Source organism: Dasypus novemcinctus, chromosome 2 (assembly GCF_030445035.2).
Source record: "Dasypus novemcinctus isolate mDasNov1 chromosome 2, mDasNov1.1.hap2, whole genome shotgun sequence".
NCBI lineage: Eukaryota > Metazoa > Chordata > Mammalia > Cingulata > Dasypodidae > Dasypus > Dasypus novemcinctus.
Genome location: NC_080674.1, coordinates 35,406,812 through 35,428,848, shown reverse-complemented (window position 1 = coordinate 35,428,848; position 22,037 = coordinate 35,406,812). Strand labels below are relative to the sequence as shown.

Below are 22,037 nucleotides of genomic sequence, written 5' to 3'. Positions count from 1 at the left end.
GTCTGCGGTATGTTGGTTCTGTTGTTTTATGGGTCAGATAAAATTTACTTTGTTTCCTTTCGTGTTGTTTTTATACATCTTGACTTGTTGAGTATGGAGTTATAGTCTATACTAATATTTTTTTGTGATACAGGTTGAAGAGAAAAGGATACTATGTAATGAATATCAAAATTCATTGTATAAAATAGCATCAGTAGGCTCTTGATTCAGTCCCTTTAAATTTATTTTCTTACAGCAAAGCAAATTTTTTTAAAGAGACTGGGCTTTCCACAACCCAGAAAAAGAAAGTTTTACTAAAAATGTGGTCATTGGTAATCTCGCATACTTTGTATATACAGTGTATCAGACTTGTATGTTTTATTATTTCATTAAGCTTTGCATTATCAAAGATAACGGGTTTTGTGTGAAGAATCTTTTATGTGAACATGCGTTTCCACTCAAGGTCTGGTGGTGGATGTTGCTGGAAAAAGTTACTTAGTCAATCTGGTCAAGTCATATGTAGCAAATAATGCAATTTAGGATTTGGAAATTTTCTACTAATAGGATTTATTAAAAATAAAAGTTGATATATTTAGTAAGCAGTTATCTTCATATAACATTTAACTTTATTTTAGAGCACATTTTGTGCCATTATATTTAGGCTTAATTAAACTTGTGCTGTTTTACACCATTTTACTATGTTGCAAAAGTCTAAAGTTAATAATATATTTGTAGTAGATTTTTTTGATAACCTAGCTCTTCTGAAGGAAACAAAATTATACTTTTGTCTGACCCAGACTTGAGTTAGAATTATTGTTCTAAATCTCATAAATATTATGATGAGGGCAATGGTCAGTCCAAAATTGAAACATTTTACTTCAAGACACTGAGCTGAAAAGTTGGATATTGAAAAAGTGCAGAAACATTGATAGAGTGTCCTTGCTGCAGATGCTTCTTTCTTGCTGCAGAGTAATGGTATGTATTTTCTCTCACTGCGGCTACCAATGCTCTGTGTCTTAAAATCATTTAAAGCCGGTAGCTTGCTTTGGGGAGTTAGTACAGAGGTTAAGGAAGGCTTTGCCGGAAGAACAGTTGTAAATTATGAGACTTATGACTTGCGCATAGTGTGATAGCCTGTTTAATGCATAATGGTCCTGTTTAATACCAAAAACTATTTTTTTTAAATGACTAAATTGCCAAAATAACTGTTAAACGCATGACAGATCTATTGTATGGCTGTGTTTGACAGTTATATGACATTAAATTGACTTTAAGCTTGAAATGTTCAAAATGCTCTAACCCTTGCTACAAGAATCTTTTCTGCAGCAAGTCAAATATTGTGTGTGTTCTTTTCCACCTGTAGCTTATCAGGCCCCGGTCCAAAGCCTTCTAGCAGAGGGGATTGATTCCTGTCAGGGGTTGCTGCCAAGACATCGGAAGGATTTTTGACCAAGGTTTTCAAAAGCTCAGTGTCACACCTGCCATTTGATTAAGGAGGGATTTTGGATGCAGAGTCTGGCATTTTTTGACCTTTTGTGTGGCTGTTTTGTTTGTTTTGTCTTTGTCTCTTTCTAGAATTAAGCAGTGTTCACACTAGTTTTTATATGGTTGGGTGGATTATATATTTTACATAACCATGTTAATTTAAATTAATATAGACCCATTAACTTTTAATCATAAAATAGTGTGGACACAGCATGTCTTCTAACAGGAGATTAACCCCTTAAAATTTATGAAATACATTCATATACAGTAAGAATTTGCAGTTTGTTTTTATGGATTAACCAATTTTTGTTTTGTTTTATTAACTGGGCATTAGGCAACAAATATGATTTTAGCACAATATATCTAAGGGGTTAATCCACTCGAAATATAAAATGGGTGCAAAAATCCACACTCCAGATTTAACAGAAATTTCCTATTTATAGCTCTCATTTGTTTTTAAATTGCAATAGGTGTCTTAGCATCTTCAAACGTGTATCATTAATTAAAATTTCCAAACTTATGAATGCTTGTGTGCAAAAAGGGAAATTTTTCTTATATATTGGAGGAAATTATAAAATTGTGAATTAACGAGAAATTTAGAAACCTTTTTAGAAAGAGATTGCACGTTGTCACCTATTTGCATTCCACCTTTAACTGATAATGTAAAGATGTAAGGGACAAGGAAAGAAGCCTTTCGGCATGCATGGTCCATAAACCCTGCTTTGGGGAAGGGGTTCTTTTGTTTGTTGTTGTTACTTTTTCTTTTTCTTTTTCTTTTTTTTTAAACTTCCTTAGTTTGCTGTGCTTTCCCATGTTCCTTTTGCTTATCTCCAAATAGCCCAGTTATTTCTGGATTTAGTCATTGGTGTTGGAAGTTTTGAGATTGTTACTAATACTTTTGTCTTGATAGTTTCTTTTTAGCACCCATTCCTTTTTCAGTGTTCATTCTCAAAGTGCCACATAGTTTTCCATGATCATTTGTAAATCTTCCTTCTAATATGTCTTCTGAGAATTCTGTACCCATTTCATTGTTTGAGAAGTAAAACTAGGGATGAGAAAGCCTAGATAGTGAATGGAGTTTTCATCAATGGAAGTCTACATCAGTTTTAACATAGACTTTTTTATATAATGTGTAGTCAAAATAAGTACAAGTATCTACTAAGATTTCTAAATGTTCATATAAAACATACAATTAAGTAATTTTCCCAGAGTTGCTACCAGTGCTCTAAAAATAAAATAATCTTTAACTTTTTATTTTTATCATGTGTTTTTCTTTTGTCCTTTATGTTCATTTGGTGCCTCAGTGATTTATTAAATTATATCCCAAATGCCCCATGATTTTGGTGCCCTTTAGCCAACAGACTGTTTTATTCAATAGATTACTTGCCTGGTATTTAATTTTCTATATTTAGAAATTACTTAACACTATTAAAATCACCAAGAGCTGTGAATTAGATTGAATTGATTGCTATTTACTTGTTAATAGCTTGATTAGTAAATTTGCTATCATTTTTATACATATTTTATGGATATGTTTAGATAAATATAAAGATGGCCCTTCAGCTACTTTTATGAATGACTTTTATTAATGTAAAGCTAGTTGTCTTGGGTTAGGATTAAATTTTCTTCTCAAGTTTTATTTAGCTTATTTATACTTTTATACAACTATCTGGTTCAAATTAGTTGTTAAAATTGGTTTTTTAATAACCTAAAAGACCCTACATATTATTTATCATCCAAGCCTTTTGATATTGCACCTCTTCTATACTTACTCTATGTAACCATGCTAGTTGCCCTTTTCTGCTTTGCCTGCCATTTCTCTCCAGTTTTTTGGAATTAGAATTCCAATTCTTTGGAATACTTTATGGGAACTTTGAATTTTAAAGGACACTTTTTATTCCCTTATGACTAAAATTCCCTTGTGGAAGAAAAAATACAGAAATGCCCTTTTTTTTGGTTTGTCATTTTTTTCTATTACTAATGTATTGATAATTCCATGTTTATCATCAGTTCTTTGTTGTATTAGCCTCAGAATAGCCTATGACCATTTAGAATACTGAACAAATTCAGAAGTTTATTGTACATGCTCATTTATTAAGGTGGATTTTTGTGTTCCCTCTTGTCTTGTCATCTTTGTGCTGGTGCGCTGTGTCCAGTAATCCTTCCTTTAGATTTTATTTTGGTGGGTAGGCCTTTCTCCCGAAACTGTTTATTATATTATTAAATGTAGTATTGCATCCCTGAAGTACAGTTAAAAATCGAATTTAACTTAATTCTGCTTTTGATATTCATATCAGATTATATAAATTTGTTGAAAATAAGCCCCTGAGTACATTAAAGTGCTGATAAACTCTCAAATGGCTCGTGTGACATTGATGCTACTTTAAGGAAGTGTCTTGCTCACCTGGTCAAACACCCATTCCTCACTGCATTTTGCCAATTCAATCCATTTTAGATGTAACCTCGGGTATGGTGAAAGACCCACCGGACGTCTTGGACAGGCAAAAATGCCTTGACGCTCTGGCTGCTCTACGCCACGCTAAGTGGTTCCAGGTTCGGAACATCATTTTACTTTTTTCTTGTAGCCTTATGAGAGAGTAGTTCAGTACAATATGTTTAACTGTGTTTAAACATTCCAAACAATAAACAATTGCCCAAGCAATACTACTTTAAATTAAACCTCAGAAAATATGTTAATGTAGAAAACTGGGTATGAAGATCTGCGTATTGCAGTTATTGATTTGACAATAAACTTAACGTTTTTGGGGGTGTTTTGTAGTTTTGGGTTTTTTTTTTATTATTATTTTTAGTGCCTATATTTAAAGTTGACTTGTTGAGGAACATCACATGTTTGTGTATATATATTATATTCCATAAGGCTGCAGATTAACTTTGCTTTAAATAATGGAATATGTGTTTAAAGCTTTGTGTATAGTTTTAAGATTTTTCCCCCTCCTTCTCTAAGTTAATACGTGTAGGGAGTGAAAGGTGAGGAAGCAGCTGTTTGGTTTAGTGACTTTGCAGTCATGCAAAGGCACAGAAGGGAAACCAAACAGATTTCCTTAACCTTTCAGTCCCTAGACAAACGTTTTAGCTCTTTACTTTTTCTTTTATTTCTAATGTAGGCAGATTTTTAAAGTTTACTGTTATAGATGAACATGGGTCAAAGTTCACAGGAGATCAAGAAATATTATTCTTGTATAATCTGTTTACTTTGACCTAGAATACCAGCTTTTACATACTAACCCTGGCATAAAATACTGCTGTAAATGGCAGCTCATTGAATCCATTTTAAGTGTGATTATTTTTGTTTCATTTTTATCTGAGCTTCCATTGAACAGTGGTATTTTAACTTTTTTTCATCAAGGGATATTTTCAATATTTCTAAGATTAATTGACCTGATTTTTGTGTTGCTCTCAAGGCTAGAGCTAATGGTCTGCAGTCCTGTGTGATTATCATACGTATCCTCCGGGACCTCTGTCAGCGAGTTCCAACTTGGTCTGATTTTCCAAGCTGGGTGAGTAATATTTAACTGTATGATGTGAAAAGAAAACATTTAGCAAATACTGTCTTTAGTTACTTTTTATCCTGTAAGCTTTGCATTTAATTACCAGCTTTATTTTCATTTCCCAAATATAGTTTAATTTTTTCCTAGCAAGAAATGTTAGAGATTTTAGCGTGTTTAAGTTTCTCTTCTAAGATAAGATTTTCTTTTTCTTTTTTTCTTTTTTAAACTTTTTTTTAAAAGATTAATTTATTTCTCTCCCTTCCTCCCCCTGCCCCCGGTTGTCTGCTCTCTGTGTCTATTTGCTGCGTCTTCTTTGTCCTCTTCTATGGTAGTCAGAGTCCCTAACCACTGGGCCAAGTCCGTCACCTCCAAGATTTTCTTTTTAAACAAATATATTTGACTTTTTTTTTTTTTAAGATTTATTCTTTATTTCTTTCTCTCTCCCCCCACCCCCTTTCTGTTCTCTGTGTCCATTCTCTGTGTGTTCTTCTGTGACCACTTCTATCCTTATCAGTGGCACCAGGAATCTGTGTTTCTTTTTGTTGGGTCATCTTGTGTCAGCTCTCCGTGTGTGCGGCGCCATCCCTGGGCAGGCTGCACTTTCTTTCGCACTGGGCAGCTCTCCTTATGGGGCGCACTCCTTGTGCATGGAGCTCCCCTATGCGGGGAACACCCCTGCATGGCACAGCACTCCTTGCGCGCATCAGCACTGCACGTGGGCCAGCTCCACACGGGTCAAGGAGGCCCGGGGTTTGAACCGCAGACCTCCCATGTGGTAGGCGGATGCCCTGTCCATTGGGCCAAGTCCACTTTCCTGACATTTCTTCTTGTGTTCTTCTCACAGTGTCTCTTTTTATTTTTAGTTGGTAAAGTAATTAGAATTTGTCATTCACCTATATAAAGGTGTAAGAAGACTAAAAATGAGCTCTTAATCGCCCCATTTAGAGTTCTGTTGATATTTTAAAAAAAGAAATTTATAAGGTTAGAAAATTCAAGCTATGTAAAAGGGGATGAAATGAGAAGTGGAAAAACTTGTCATTCTTAAAGGTAAATTGTCTTAACAGTTTATCGTGATTTCTTCTAGAAAAAAATATGTTCCTTATTTATTTATGTACAGATATCTCTTGCCCCTCTTGAGGAGCAAGAATTTGGATAGAGTGAGAGTCATTCAGAAATATTGAGGGAGCGGATGTAGCTTAAGTGGTTGAGCTCCTCCTTCTCATGTATGAGGTCCAGGGTTTGATCCCTGGTACCTCCTAAAAACAAACGAACAAAAAAACCAACTCTCATTAGGGAGGTAGTTCAGTGGTTGAGCACCTGCTTCCCATGTGCAAGGGCCTGCGTTTAATCCCTGGTACCTCCTTTAAAAAAAAAAAAAACATTGAGCCTATTGATTCCATAGCTGCGTTAGTGAGGGTTGTATATCCATAGTTATTATATTTTTTTGTTTTTGTTTTTTTAACACTAGAGTGCTCATGCTAACCCTGTTCATATCCTACTTTTTTCATAGCAAAATGCATCTTGGCGCTTCTTGGAACAAGGACAGATATACCTCATTCTCTTTTTTGACTCCTAATTAAATGGTATTCCATTGTGTGGACATACCATATTTTATTTAACTGACATCTGTTGATGGACATTTAGATTGTTTGCAGCTGTTGGCTATTAAATCTTCATTTAGCTATGTTATCAAACTTTCGTGAGTAATATATACATGGAATAAATTGCTTTTGCTGGACTTCCAAAGTCAAAGAACATATGCAAACTATTCACCAGAAATTGGATCATTTAAAACTTCCAAAAATTGTTTGTTAGATTGATCATTTCCTTCACATATTAGACCTTGGATATCATTACACTTACTAATGTTTAACACTGTGGTATATTAAAAAAGTGTCTTATTTTTTATTTGCACTTATTTACTTGAATGATTATTGGCATTGTAATTACTTTTAACTGCCAGTTCCTTCGTTACTCATAATTTTCTTAATAATTTATAATTAACTCTTCCTAAAAATAAAGGAATCAGCCCTTATTTATGCTGAAATGTTCTTTCCAGTTTCTCATCTCCTTTTCAATTGTATGGCCATTTTGCTATATAAAATTTAGTAAATTTCTTCAAATTCTAATTCATTATTTTTTATTAGTTCTGAGCTTTATATTCTGCTTAGAAAGTCCTCCCCTATTTCAGATTCTATAAATTAGTTCACACATGATTTGTCTTTTTAAAATCAGTTTTATTGATACATATTCATAAAGGATACAGTCCATCCAAAGTGTACAATCAGTGGTGTTTGGTATAATCACAGAGTTGTGTGATTTCTTTTTTTTTTTTTTAAAGAAGTTGTGAGCTTACAAAATAATTATGCATAAAAGTGCAGAATTTCCTACATCACCCCTCCACCAACACCTTACATTTTTGCAGAACATTTGTTACAGATTATGAAAGAATGTCATCAGACTGTTAACCACTGTGGTCCCTAGTTTTTTCCATATATCCTCTATTATTAACACTGTTTTAGTATTGTACATTTGTTATAGTTGATGAGACAACACTCATATTTGTACTGTTAACTACAGTCCATCTTCCAACACATGGTTCACTGTGTTATACAGTCTCATGCCTTGTACAATCTATCCATAGTGTACACTCAGTAGTTCTTTTACCGCAGAGTTGTGTAGCCATTGACTAAGTTTTGAATGTTTGCCTTAGTCGAAAAGAAAAAATAGCTTATAACGAGCTTTTTTCCTGTCAAATTATGTTTTCTACATGTACAAATATGTATATTCAGATACATTGGGAAACCTTTTACAAGGATATAATCCAGTGTACAGTAGAGATTATCTCTGATGAGTGGGAGGGGAGATTGAGATAGATACTTGTAATGTTTACTTTTTTGCCAGAAGAAAATATTCATGTATTACTTGTATAATTAAAAGTTAATTTAAAAATTGGGGAGTGGATGTGGCTTAAGCAGCTGAGCACCTGCTTTCCCCATGGAAGGTCCCAGGTTTGGTTTCTGGTGCCTCCTAAGAACAAAAAACAAATAACAAGCAAATGAATGAAAAAACCAACTCGGGAGCTGATGTGGCTCAGTGGTTGAATACCAGCTTCCCACATACAAGGTCCAGGGTTCAATCTCTGGCCCAGTACCTCAAAAAAAAAATTAATTTAAAAATTATAATGAATGAAAGTTTAATTTTGGTGTTAGGAATAAGATTTTGAATCCAGTTATATTTTTTTCCAAACATATAGCCAATTATTCCAGTACCATTTAACAGGCTCAGTTCCTTACCCTCCAAATTTGAAATATTAACATTATAAACTAGTGGTTTTCAGCCAGGGACAGTTTTGCCCTCTAGGGTAAAAAAAATGTCTGGAGACATTTTTGATTGTCAAAACTGGGCATCTATATGTAGAAGCCAGGGATGCTGCTAAACATCCTGCAATGCACAAGACAGCCCTTTACCACAAAGAATTATCAGGTCCAAAATGTCAGTAGTGCTGAGATTGAAAAACCCTGTCATAAACCAGAGTCCTTTTTTTTTGTGGGTCTATTTTTAGACTCTCCTTTCTTTGTTCAGTCTATTTTCTTCTCTAGTGCCAAAGTCTTTTAATTATTGAAGTATCTTAATGTCCTCTTCATCACAGCCCCCATCTCCTCCCCATTCTCTCTTCCTCCTATAAAAGTCGTGCATGGAAGAATTTTTTTGCATTTTATTATGTATTTATTTTTTGAGCTGAACTTGATTATCATTTTGTTGTATTTCTCAAAAGCCCTGTTGATGGTTTTTAAGTAGTATACTGCATTGGATTACTAGATTTATTTTGGGAATGTCATCACTTTTATAGTATTGACAGATCTTAGCAAGCAGTATGGGGTAGGAGTATGGGACTTCCTATTATTTGAAATCTCATTTTAGATACCTATTTAGAGTTGACTAAGTTCGTCATGTTAATTTTTGTTTATTGTTGTTTGTACCTAGGTATTTTATCTTTTATGAAAGTTATTTTCTTGTATTGATTTTTGGTTATTTCTTTCTAAAGAAAAGCTAGTGACTGGGTATTAATTTTATAACCTACCATCTTTTTTTTTTTTTAGATTTTTTTTTATTTATTTAATTCCCCTCCCCTTCCCCGGTTGTCTGTTTTCTGTGTCTTTTTGCTGCGTCTTGTTTCTCTGTCCACTTCTGTTGTCGTCAGCGGCATGGGAAGTGTGGGCGGCGCCATTCCTGGGCAGGCTGCTCCCTCCTTCGCGCTGGGCGGCTCTCCTTATGGGTGCACTCCTTGCGCGTGGGGCTCCCCTACGCGGGGGACACCCCTGTGTAGCACGACACTCCTTGCGCGCATAAGCACTGCGCATGGGCCAGCTCCACATGGGTCAAGGAGGCCCGGGGCTTGAACCACGGACCTCCCATGTGGTAGGCGGACGCCCTAACCACTGGGCCAAAGTCCGTTTCCCATAACCTACCATCTTACTGAATTCTTTTAATTATTTGTAATAAATTTTTCATTTGATTCTCTTAGGTTATCTAATCTTAGATATTTTTGCTTCCTTTCCAATGATTTTATTTCTTTTTGAATTTTTATTTCGTAATTTTAGAATAAATACTGAATAAAAGAAATAATCCTTAGTACCCATGTTATGTTCCTGAACATACTGAAAATGCTTCTAATGTGTAAAGTGTAAATTCAAGCTTGATGGTAGTCTTTTATTTGAGATGTTTACTTCTTTGTCATGTTAGAAGTATTATACTTTTTCTAGTGTACTAAGAAACTTTTGAAAAGGAATAGAAGTTGAACCTTATCAGATAACTCCATTGAGACAAATGTATGATTTTTCTCCTTTGACTAAAATTTTATAGTTTAAGAAAAGTTTTAATGAACTGTTAAGTTCTTTTTGCTCATATTTTATTTAAGATTTTTGCAGTGCTTTTGTTCTTTCTCTAAACTCTGAAACAATTTTAGTAGCATTAAAACTGTCCCTTGACAGTTCATAAAAATTGCTGTGACAGCATCAGGTTCAAATTACCTTTGTAAGAGGGAGCATTTTCTCTTTTAATCTGTTTTGTTTTTCTCTCTCCTGGGTTGATTTTTTTTTTTTTTAAGATTTATTTATTATTTATTTCTCTCCCCTTCCCCCTCCCCACCCCAGTGTCTGTTTGCTGTGTCCATTTGCTGCATCTTCTTTGTCCGCTTCTGTTGTTGTCAGCGGCACAGAAATCTTTGTTTCTTTTTGTTGCGTCATCTTGTGTCAGCTCTCTGTGTATGCGGCACCATTCCTGGGCAGGCTGCACTTTCTTTCACGCTGGGCGGCTCTCCTTATGGGGCGCACCCCTTGCGCGTGGGGCTCCCCTCCGCAGAGGACACCCCTGCGTGGCAGGGCACTCCTTGCGCACATCAGCACTGCGCATGGGCCAGCTCCACACAGGTCAAGGAGGCGCCCAGGGTTTGAACCGCGGACCTCCCATGTGGTAGGCAGACACCCTAACCACTGGGCCAAGTCTGCCGCCCTGGGGTTGATTTTAAGTAAATTATATTTTCCCAGAAAAATCAACCAATTCATCCAAATACTCAAATTTTTATGTAATAGTAGTTTTGCACTCTTGGAACTTTTAAAATGTTTGCAGTATTTTTGTTATTCCTTTTGTTTGTTTTTAATTCTTTGTTTTTTCATTGATTAAGCTATCCAGTAATAGCCATTATCAAATAGGAGAAAAATGGCAATATAAGTATTTCATTATTTCTTAAATTTTTTAATACTATATTTTCTTGAAGTGTTCAGAATTCACTAAATCCTTAATAGATTTTAAGTTCAAAATTTATAAACACTATATAACAAAAAATAAAAAGCAAGTTTATAAAAATATAAGCATTATGCATCATCATTCTACTTCCCATATACCCACAGTGCCCTCGGTGCTGTCTTTCTCTGTTGTAGCAAATCTAGGCTACTTGTAAGAGTTGACTTATAGGAACCACCCCTTTTGAGATATTTTTGCACTTTGTGGTCCAGCACTCGAATGGTGGTCCTTGCCTGAGGCCTTGTTTTCCTCTTGTTTAGCAGAGAGACCGATCTATTGCAGAGGACCCTCTCTCTTTTGAGGGCAGAGAGCTCTAAGAACTGAGTAGAAAAGAGAGTGCATAGCTGTAAGGAATTGGGGGAACTTAATAAGTGGCAGGGAAATGATTGCAGAGAGAGTCAGAAGAGTGAACTGGCTGATCTTTGAAATTATATACTTATTACAACTATACTAGTATTTTCATACTTAAAATGTTGATATTTTGAAATTTAAAAATAGCTCCTAGTGTTGTGTTCTTCTGCAGTGGTTTATTTTATTGTGTTTCTTCTCTTCCCCAAAGAACCAGCTCCTTGGGTTTATCAGTCAAATATACTATTTTTGTCTTTAATAACTCATTAGTTTCCAATTCTATCTTTTTTTCTATTTTCTTGGGTTTATATTGTTCTTTCACAAAATTCTTGAGTTGGATGCTTGATTCATTCCTTCACTGTTTAGTTATGTATGGGGTTTTTTAAAAGGCTTTAACTTTTCCTCTCAATGCAGATTTTTGGTTATACATATGTATTCTCTTTATTTTTTTATATATTCTCCAATTTGTTTTAATATAATTTTTATGCCAGGGTAGTTTTGAGGCAAGTTGTAAATTTCTGCATCCCTGCTTTTGTTTTTGTTAGCAATGTATAGTTTTTTTGGGTTTTTTTAGCATTCCTTTTTTTTTTTTTTTAAGATACATAGATCACACAAAATGTTACATTAAAAAGTAATATATAGTGGTTTTTTTGTGTGTGTGTCATCTTTCTGCATCAGCTCTCCGTGTGTGCAGCACCACTGCTGGGCAGGCTGCAGTTTTTTTGTGCGGGGCGGCTCTCCTTGTGGGGGCGTACTCCTTGCACGGGGGACTCTGCTACGTGGGGAACACCCATTACTCTCTGCGCGCATCAGCACTGTGCGTGGGCCAGCTCACCACACGGGTTAGGTGGCCCTGGGTTTGAACCCTGGGCCTCCTGTATGGTAGGCGGACACCCTGTTAGTTGAGCTAAATCCACTTCCCAGTATGTAGTTTTTATAGCATTGTAATCCAAGTTTTTTAGTCTGCTATTTGCAATTATCTATAGGCACTTAATGGGGAGTGAGTATAGCTAAGTGGTTGAGCACTTACTTTCCATATACAAGGTCCCAGGTTGAATCCCTGATGTACCTCCTTGAAAAAAAAACTGTATTCTCAACCGCTTATTTCAGCTTTATCAATTATTCTGTTCAAATCCTCATATCCTTTCTTTATGTATTTTTGTCTACCTAATCTGTCCACGGACTGACTCAGTTAAAGTCTAGTACTTCTATTGCATTTCTTTTAAATTCTGTTTGTAATTACCTACAATATGTGCTTTTTCTATTTTGTTGCAATGACATTTTGTACATAAACATGATTTTATTGTGAATTGCACCTTGGCCATTATAAAGATCCCCTCATTTAACACTTACTGCCGTGAGATAAGCCATGTTCATTTATTAATATTGAAACCCCAGCTTTATTTTTGTTAGAGTTTGTCTGGGATGAGTCTGTAAATTCTCTTTATGTTTCTTTATGTTTATCTGAGTGACTTCGTTTCAGATTTGGTAACCTTAATCAGGTTTGGGTTTTGTTTTTTTGTAGTGTTCTTTTACCAAATCTTTGAGTAGATGAGTTCATCTCATTTATTACTTTTACAAATATTCCCAGTATTTGATCTTCACTCTACAATACTGTCTCATGTTTTCTGTAAAATGTTTTCCTTTGTTTTCTGTTCTTTGCCTTAATCCTTATCTTTCTTTTTCTTGTTCTCTTTTATATATGAAGGATTTTCCTGTCTGGTAATTTAGACAGTTTTATGGTATATTATCAGTTCTTCTAGTTCTTGTGCTTACAATTTTACATAGTATTCTTAATCATTTAACAATATAAATAATGTCCATTGACTTCTCATGGAATTTTCTCACAAAAACATTAGCACTTACAGTTTCTCCTACCTCCCATTCTCTTCTGTCCTCCTTTGGACTTTTTATTATATTTTTTCTTTTTTCATTTCCTTTATTTCTTTAATATATTTAAACCTGTTTTTTTATTTCTCATCTTATTATTTGTTGACTCTTCACTTAGAAAATGAAGGAATTTATATACTTACACATCTTTAACCCTTAACAGGATAAAAATTACTACATTTACCTTTTGTCGCCATATTTTCTAGAGTTGTTTTGTGTTCTATATTTAAACAATTCTTTGCTAACCACTAGGTCTCTTACTTGGGCTTCTCTATTTCAGTTCTTGGTTGACTGCACTTTATCATCAAATAGTTTTTTATCAAAAAGTGTTAAAGCTGTAGAGTGGGTGTAGCTTAGTGGTTGGATGTGTGCTTCACATGAACGAGGTCACAGGTTCATTCCCCACTACTGCCTAAAAAAAAGTGTTTAGTTTCTTTCATGTTTGAGACTCTGCCAATTGCCTTTACTTTAATGAAAAACACGTTTTTAGATCACAGATTTTCCCTCTTTGTTTGTTAAAATTGCCTCATTATCTTTTGGCATTAAGTCTAAATCCAGCCTAATTATTTTGTCCATACTTTTTCTACCAAACTGATTAAGGAATTTTTTCTTTACCCTTGAATCTCAGTAACAATCAAATTAAGTCTTGAAATTTATTGTTCAGTGTCAGTATTTCTTTGAAATCTTTGTGCCCTTTTGTTCTGTACATTGTTTCTCTTTCAGTTAAGGGGGGATGAAAACACTTTTCTATAAAGTCTGATTAGTATGATTCTGTTTTAGGGCTACTGGTTATCCTTATGTTGGATTGTCTTTGTCCCGCATATGTGTTATCTCCTCTGTAAATATTTTAGTCTTTATCCTCTTTCCTCTTGTGTCCCCTGTGATTGTCTCTTTGGTAGTAACTTGATTTTAAGCTATTCATGTTCTTCTCTGCCATTTATTACTGTTTATCAGTTCTGTAATGTTATTTCACATTTCAGTTTGTTTCCTTAACTCTGTAATCGTCATCTCAGTTTTATTTACTTTATGTACTCAAGTTCTTTTATAACTCAAAACATTAATAGATAATACCTTTATATTCTCAAGAATAGATTTTTTCATCTCTATTTTTCATGTTATATTCCACATACAAAGATGTCATGCTAGTTTGTTTTGGTTTTTCTTCTTGTTAGTATTTAGAGTAGGCAATTATAATCTTTTTTTTGTCTGCAGGGTCATAAAAAAGAATGTTCCCTTTGATTTTGCTCCCACCTTCTTGACGCCTTCTCCTTTTTCTTTGCTTGTGAGCTATGTTTCGGTTATTGTCTATGGAGAAGAGTAGGAGTTATCTACATGCACCTTGTTAACAGATATGGGCTATATTCTCCCCTTTGTCTTTCATCAAGTGTACTTAAACACCTTCAGGCTCAGGCAGTGCTTGAACCCAGGATGGCGTCCTAGAGCCTTTGCCTTTACAAAGTCTACTCCATTTGTTTTCTGAGCCTATTTTACCATCTCCATTCAGCTGCTCCTCTGAAGCAAAAAAGGTTTCTGATATGTTGAGAGCCCCTTGTGTTCAGAGTACAGTCATCTATTTTTTTTTTTCCCTCTTCTCTTTCCCCCCTCTCCCCACCAGCTATCTGCTCTCTGTGTCCATACTCTGTGTGTTCTTCTATGTCTGCTTATATTCTTATCAGTGGCACCAGGCATCTGTGTCTCTTTTTGTTGTGTCGTCTTGTTCCATCAGCTCTCCGTGTGTGCGGCACCACTCCTAGGCAGGCTGCACTCTTTTCGCGCTGGGTGGCTTTCCTTATGGGGCACAGTCCTTGCGCGTGGAGCTCCCCTATGTGGGGGACACCCCTGCATGGCACAGCACTCCTTGCACACATCAGCACTGTGCGTGGGCCAGCTTATCACACAGGTCAGGAGGCCCTGGGTTTGAACCCTGGACCTCCCATATGGTAGGCGAACCCTCTATCCGTTGAGCCAGATCCACTTCCCACAGTCATCTTTATTAATACTTTTTTCCTACCTCTCTCATCTTCAAAGATCTTTTTTGTCTTTGATCTATTTTTTCCCTAAGTGTATGTTTATTATCAGAGATAGACATTAATAATAATGAATCTTCTGCTCTTCCTTTCTTGCTTTCCACAAAATGTTTCCAGGATTGCAAAGTCGAGTGTTTTTGCTTTCTCTGGTGAGAGAAAGATGGCCAAAGGGGGTTTTACTTTTAGGAAAATTTCTTCTCCTGTACTGCCTGCAAGATGACTCATTCTGCCTCTTTCCTGGTTGAAGGTTGATGTAGAATGTTTTGAATTTTGTTCACTCACCTGTTAAGTCTACACACCTCTTCTCTCTGGTAACCCAAGTTAAGAAGTGCATAGAGTAATGCCCAAGCCAAACTACTTTGTTTCTTTGAAATGTTATGTCTTTCTAGCAATCACAATACTTATTTTGAGCAAATTTTATTTGAGCAAATAACTGCTTTTAGGCCTTTCCTTTACCGTTGCAATGAGTACTAAAAATGGTACTTTGCCTTCAAATTAGTTTCTGTTTTGCCCTGAATCCATAGTGGTGAAATAGAGAAAATACAGGTAGAGTTTGATATAGGATTGGTCTGACATTGCAGTTGCTGTCTCATAGCTGAACCTCTTTAAGAATGATGTACCTGCTGCAGTTTACAGAAGGCATATAGTTAACTTTTAAAATATGCTTATTGTATTATTTTATCTTATTTCTAAACAGTATACTCAGGTAAGGAGTATACAAAAAAGCATGATCTGTCAAATGTGAAGGGACACTTTCCTAAGTTGGCTGCAGAGGTGCTATAATTATAATTATGCTTTCTATTATGGCAGTTGAAGTATGTGATTAACAACATTTCTTTACACATATTTTCTTGGTTTTTCAAAGATATTTATTAGTAGTTTAGATTTTAGTGTTAACTTAGAATAAGAAAGTTCTTAGATGTTACCAATAGAATAAAAGAAGAGCATTAAAATGATGGGACATTGACCTCTCAGGGCAAAGAACTAGCACCCTCTTAGCTTGCAAAAGCACCTGCATACAGGTCATTATATATCATGCAATAACCTACAGAATGGAGTGGTAGAGAGTGTAAACTGCAATGTAAACTATAATCCATGCTGTGTGGCAGTGCTCCAAAATGTGTTGATTAATTGAAATGAATGTACCACACTAATGAAAGAAGTTGTTAATGTGGGGGAAAATGGGAGGTGTGGGGAGTGGGGCATATGGGAATCATTCATATATTTTTATGTAACACTTTATGTAATCTGAGTATCTTTTGAAAATAAATTAAAAATATATATTAAAAAAGGGGGAATGTGGCTGTGGCTCAATCAGTTGGGCCCCCGTCGACCATATGGGAGGCCTTGGGTTTGTGTCCTGGGGCCTCCTTGTGAAGGCAGGCTTGCCCATGTGCTGCGGAGAACCACTGGCCCAAAAATGCTGTGGAGTGCCGCCCGACCAGCGAAAGCTCTGCGAAGAGCCAACTTAGCAAGGTGACACAACAAAAAAGGAGACAAGCAGAAGTGCAGAAGAATGTGCAGTGAATGGACATAGGGAGCAGATAGCAAGCAATACACAAGGAAGGGGGGAACTAAATAAAAAATATACAAACACAGAAGAACGTGCAGCAAATGGACACAGAAAGCAGACAGCAAGCAAAAAGCCACAAGGAGGGGTTTAAAAAAAATTTTTTTTTTTAAAGGTACCTGCTAAATATACTTGGGCTGTCTCTTCTCATTGACTTTATTTATTTTTAAGATTTATTTTTTATTTATTTCTCTCCCCTTCCCCGCTGCTCCCAGTTTTCTGCTTTCTTTGTCCATTCGCTTGTTTGTTCTTCTGTGTCTGCTTGTATTCTTGTCAGTGGCATTGGGAAACTGGGTCTCTTTTTTTGTTGCATTATCTTGCTGCATCAGCTCACCGTGTGTGCAGCACCACTCCTGGGCAGGCTGCACTTTTTTCACACAGAGCAGCTCTTACAGGGTGCATTCCTTGAGCATGGGCTTCCCTATGCAGGGGACACCCCTGCATGGCATGGCATGGCACTCCTTGCACACATCAGCACTGCGCATGGGCTAGCTCACTACATGGGTCAGGAGGCCCTGGGTTTGAACCCTGGACTTCCCATGTAGTAAGCGGATGCTCTATCAGTTGAACCAAATTCACTTCCCTCATTCACTTTAACCAAAAAATAAAACTCAGTACTTAAGTATATCCTAACAAAAACCATCTGTCAACTGTATATACATAACCCAAATTAACAAAAGCTATGAGCAAACTTTTTTCCACCACAAGACAACAGTTTTTATTAAGAATTGTTGAGTATTAAATAAGGTGCTCTGCATAGATACATTACAAAAATATAGCATCCTCATTAAAAGCTGCTTCATGTGTCAATATTCTGATGTTGACTGGAATATACAAATGGGTTTTGTATATAAAATTGCTTGTAGTAATGGTATTCATAAAATTCTATTTTAATAGTGTAACTATCTTCATCCTTAAAGTGGGAAAGTTATATCTACCTCCAGATGGTGGTTGTGATGTCTAAATTGGTTAATATATATAAAAGCTTAGAACAGTTCTATTAGTGAATGATAAGCCTCACTAAGTGTTGGCTCTAAAAGTGAAGAGGATGACAACGATGGTGACTACTAATATTTTACTATATGCCTCTTGGAGGTAGACATTTAGATTGTTTCCTGTCCATTGCAGATAAACAGGGACACTGATTTTCTTTTCCTTTTGCCAGCTATCATAACCTAATTTTAAATTCTTAGTATTGACATTGCTGTATTGATTGGTATGTGCCTTTAAATTTTTTGATAGAACTTATCAGTTGTGCTTTTTAAAAAGGTTTTACCAGACTCTCTGCCTAGAGTAGCCTGCATCAAATCTCGGTACATATGTCCATCCTTCTCTCCCATTTCTCAGTAAACACTGTTCTTTTCCCCATTTCTCAATAAATTCTTCTTTCTGGCCTAACAAAAAAAAAAGAAAAGGTTTTACCAGATTACACTCCCACCAACAACAGTGCCTGTGTTATCACAATTTCATCAGGTGTTTTTAAACAAGGCTCTCATATCTTTCTGAGCTAGAAACTGATATCAAGGAAATAGTCAGTATTGTCATTCTGGATCACCCATTGATGAAGGATATTTACTTAGTGAGAAATAGTGGTCGTTAAAAAAAATGCAAAATAACAAAACAGACCTCAAATCATAGTTTTTTCATCTTCAAAATTGAGGTATACTAGCATCTATTTCAAAAGGTAGTAAGAGGGAAGTAGACTTAGCCCAATGGATAGGACATCCACCTACCACATGGAAGGTCCGCGGTTCAAACCCTGGGCTTCCTTGACCCATGTGGAGCTGGCCCATGCACAGTGCTGATGCGCGCAAAGAGTGCCGTGCCACTCAGGAGTGTCCCCCGTGTAGGGGAGCCCCACGTGCAAGGAGTGCGCCCCGTGGGGAGAGCAGCCCAATGTGAAAGAAAGTGCAGCCTGCCTGAGAATGTGCCGCACACACGGAGAGCTGACACAACAAGATGATGCAACAAAAAGAAACACAGATTCCCGGTACCGCTGAGAAGGATAGAAGCGGTCACAGAAGAAAACACAGCGAATGGACAGAGAGAGCAGACAACTGGAGAGAGGGAGAAATTTTTAAAAAAAGTAATAAGAATTACTTGGGTTCTGCCTACCATTTGGCTATTGTGTATGATGCTACAATGAACATTGGTATACCAGAAAAAAAAGTGGTAAGAATTAAATGAAGTCATGCATTTCAAGTGCTAAGGACCATGCCTTACATGTCATACGCATTTAATAATGCTAACTTTAAAAAATTCTTATTTATTAGTGATGGGAAGGTAAAAAAACTTCGTGTTTTTTAAGCTAATATGCCAATCCTAGGTTTCAAATCACTTTATATGGAGAGGTGTTTTGTTGGTTTTTTTTACCTAATTCTGTCCTCAAAGATCCTTTACATTCAGCCTCTAAAATATCATTTCTATAATTTGCTTCTGTTCATCTTTGATGTTACCCTTCTACTTTTGAATACATACATATCATGTATGTACTATGAGTATTCTTCTACTTGCTGCTTTCATAATTGTAGACATCTGCTTGGAGAAAAACCATGTTCTTTAGAAAATTAATTATTCTAAAATTGCTTCCTTCATAGCAATTGATTTCAGAAGACAATAGTTAACTTGGTTTCATTGTGTGTGCTTAAATATATGTTGACTTTTATGTTCTGTAAATAATTCATTTCTTTCTTTGTTTATCATTATAAATAGTTGGTTTATAGTTCTTTTTCTACTTTTAAATGCCAGTAGAAATCACAAATTCCCATTTCTTAAGGTCAATCAAAAAGCAGTTTGAAAAAGCTTTGAGTTATTTGAAACACATTTTATATTAAGACATAGCTAAATTATAGCTATTTTAACACATTTTTCCTTGGTAACTATTTAGTAAAGGTTTGAGGTATTTTTGGTACAGTTTTATATTTTGTGACTTTAGATTTATTTTTCAAGGACATCAGTAATTTGCTAAAAAAAAATTATAACCCAGGATTATTTGTTTATTTATTTATTTGGAGGTACCAAGGGATTGAACCCAAGAGCTCATACATGCAAAGTAGGTGTTCAGCCACTGAGCTACACCTGCTCTGCACTCTTGATTTATTTTATCACTGAATTTAGGATTCAAATTTTTCAGTTTTGTGAACATATAATGCATGGTGGTCACTTCTTCTAGGGTAGAGGGTTCAAAATAAGTGACACCTGCCTTTTCCTCGAGGGTCTCACAGTCATTTTGGGTATTTTAAAATACTACTAGATTTGTCAGAAAATGAGAAATGTTCCATATACATGCATAGAGTTCTCTCAGTGACTACTTTTGTTCCTAAAATACTAAAAGCTTTCAAAATATCTTTAACATTTTCCTGCATTCTTAAACCGAATAAATTGAACCATTTTAATTTTTTCATTGTGATTTACATTTATCATTACAAACATTATTTAGGGTTTGTTTGCTTTTTAATCTTTCATGCTGCCAGCTATCATTTCACATGGCTGTTAATACAGTCTCTTTAAATTCCATTTCTTTTTAATAATTTATTCCTAATTCGTTTGGGACTGCAGTCTCCATGCTTGCAAACTTTTTAGAATCACTCTTACTTGAGATCTGAATAATGAATGGCCTTGGAATGAATAGGTAGGCATGACTTTTACTTCTGATTAAGACTTATGAACTTTTTTAGTATGTAACTGAAAGTGGATTTCCCTTAAGGTATTTTTAACTTCAGTATTATTTTACAGATTTCGTTTTACTTCCAAGCTATTTCTCCAATTGTTATTGGTAGTCTTATTTAAAAATCTAAATAAAAGTTACAACCTAGATGAACCTTGGAAACATTATGCTACTTCAAAGAATCTAGACACAAAAAAACCCATATTACAAGGTTCTATTTATATGGAATATCCAGAATAGACAAATCTATAGAGACAGAAAGTGGTTTAGTGGTTGCCAAGGACTGGGGAATGGAGAGACTAGGAAGTGCCTGCTAATGGCCATGGGCTTCCTTTTCGAAGTGCTAGTGCTAAAAATGTTCTGGAACTAGTAGTGATGGTTGTGCAACTTTGTGATTGTACTAAAATCCACTGACTTATACGCTTAAAAAGATGACTCTAGGTGAGCAGGTGTGGCTCAGGCAATTGGGCACCTACCTCCCGGATGTGCTTCGAATGAAAATTTAGATAATAGCCATTGTATTTGAAAAGAAAAGCCAAAACTCTTCTTTACTTAGTGGAATATTGTCCTGTTTTAATTGTCTAATGTTGTCAGCTCATAGATATTAAAGAACACATGTGTGGGATCCCTAAATATAATTAATTTTTTAAGGACTGTCATTTAAAAATTTTTCTCAGAGTTGGAGGTATGCAGAAAATCATACAGACAGTACAAAGTTCTTAAATTACACACACGCGCGTGCGCGGCAAAGTTTTCTCTGTTACTAACAGTTTACAGTGTTGTGCTTCGTTTGTTAAAATTGGTAAACCAGTATGTTTATAGTTATGTTATTATCTAAGGTCTGTAGTTTACATTAGGATTCATTCTTTGTTGCACAGTTCTATGGGTCTTTATTTTTATTTTAGCAACATATATACAATACAGAATTCCCCGTCTTAACCTTTCAAGCATATAATTCAATGGTGTTAATCACTTTCATAGTGTTGTACTAACAACACCATTTTGCCAAAAATTCTCCGTTGTCCTAAACTGCAACTCTGTATGTACCAACTAAGCATTAAGTCCCCATTTCCCACGCCTGCCCCTGGTAACCTGTATTCTAGTTTTTTCTTACCAATTTGCTTATTCTGTTTATTTCATATCAGTGAGATATACTGTATTTGTCCTTTTGTGTCTCACTTATTTCACTCAACATGTCTTCAGGTTTCATCCATGTTGTCGCATGTATCAGAATTTCAGTCCTTTTTATAACTGAATGTGTATATTGAGTGCATATATTTTGTTTATTCTTTAATCCGTTGATGGGCACTTGGGTTACTTCCATCTTTTGGATATTATAAATTATGCTGCTAATGAACAGTGGTGTTGAAGTCCCTACTTTGAATTCTTTGGAGTTTGTACCTAAAATGATATTGTCAGGCCAGACGGTAATTCTATACTAACTTTCTGAGAAACCACCAAATTGTTTTCCAGGTTTACACCATTTTACATTCCCATAACAGTGCTTGAGGGTTCCTGTTTTTCTCCATCTTCTTCAACACTAATTTCATTTTATTAATAATAAGGACTATCATATTTTAATAGTAAATGATAAAAATCTTTTATCTCTTTATATTTTTTCATTAAGCACAATTTACAGAATCTTCAAAATGCAAATTTAATATTGTCTTAGCTTTGTTTTCATTACTTGATTTAACATTTATTTTCTATTTAACTCATTCTGTAACTTTTTTAATGTTTACATTTGTAATGACACT

At 35.4% G+C, this 22,037-nt stretch overlaps 1 protein-coding gene across 2 annotated transcripts in view; it reads left to right on the top strand.

Moving 5' to 3' along the window:
• ZFR (zinc finger RNA binding protein) overlaps window positions 1–22,037 on the top strand; it is an 80,101-nt gene that overhangs the window by 52,650 nt on the left and 5,414 nt on the right. Inside the window, exons 16-17 of one of the 2 annotated variants that reach the window (XM_004484635.3) lie at window positions 3,920–4,017; window positions 4,887–4,982. In XM_004484635.3, the coding sequence (XP_004484692.1) occupies window positions 3,920–4,017; window positions 4,887–4,982 (194 nt within the window). The remainder of the gene's footprint in view (window positions 1–3,919; window positions 4,018–4,886; window positions 4,983–22,037) is intronic. The other variant, XR_011645538.1, reaches the window with a different exon arrangement.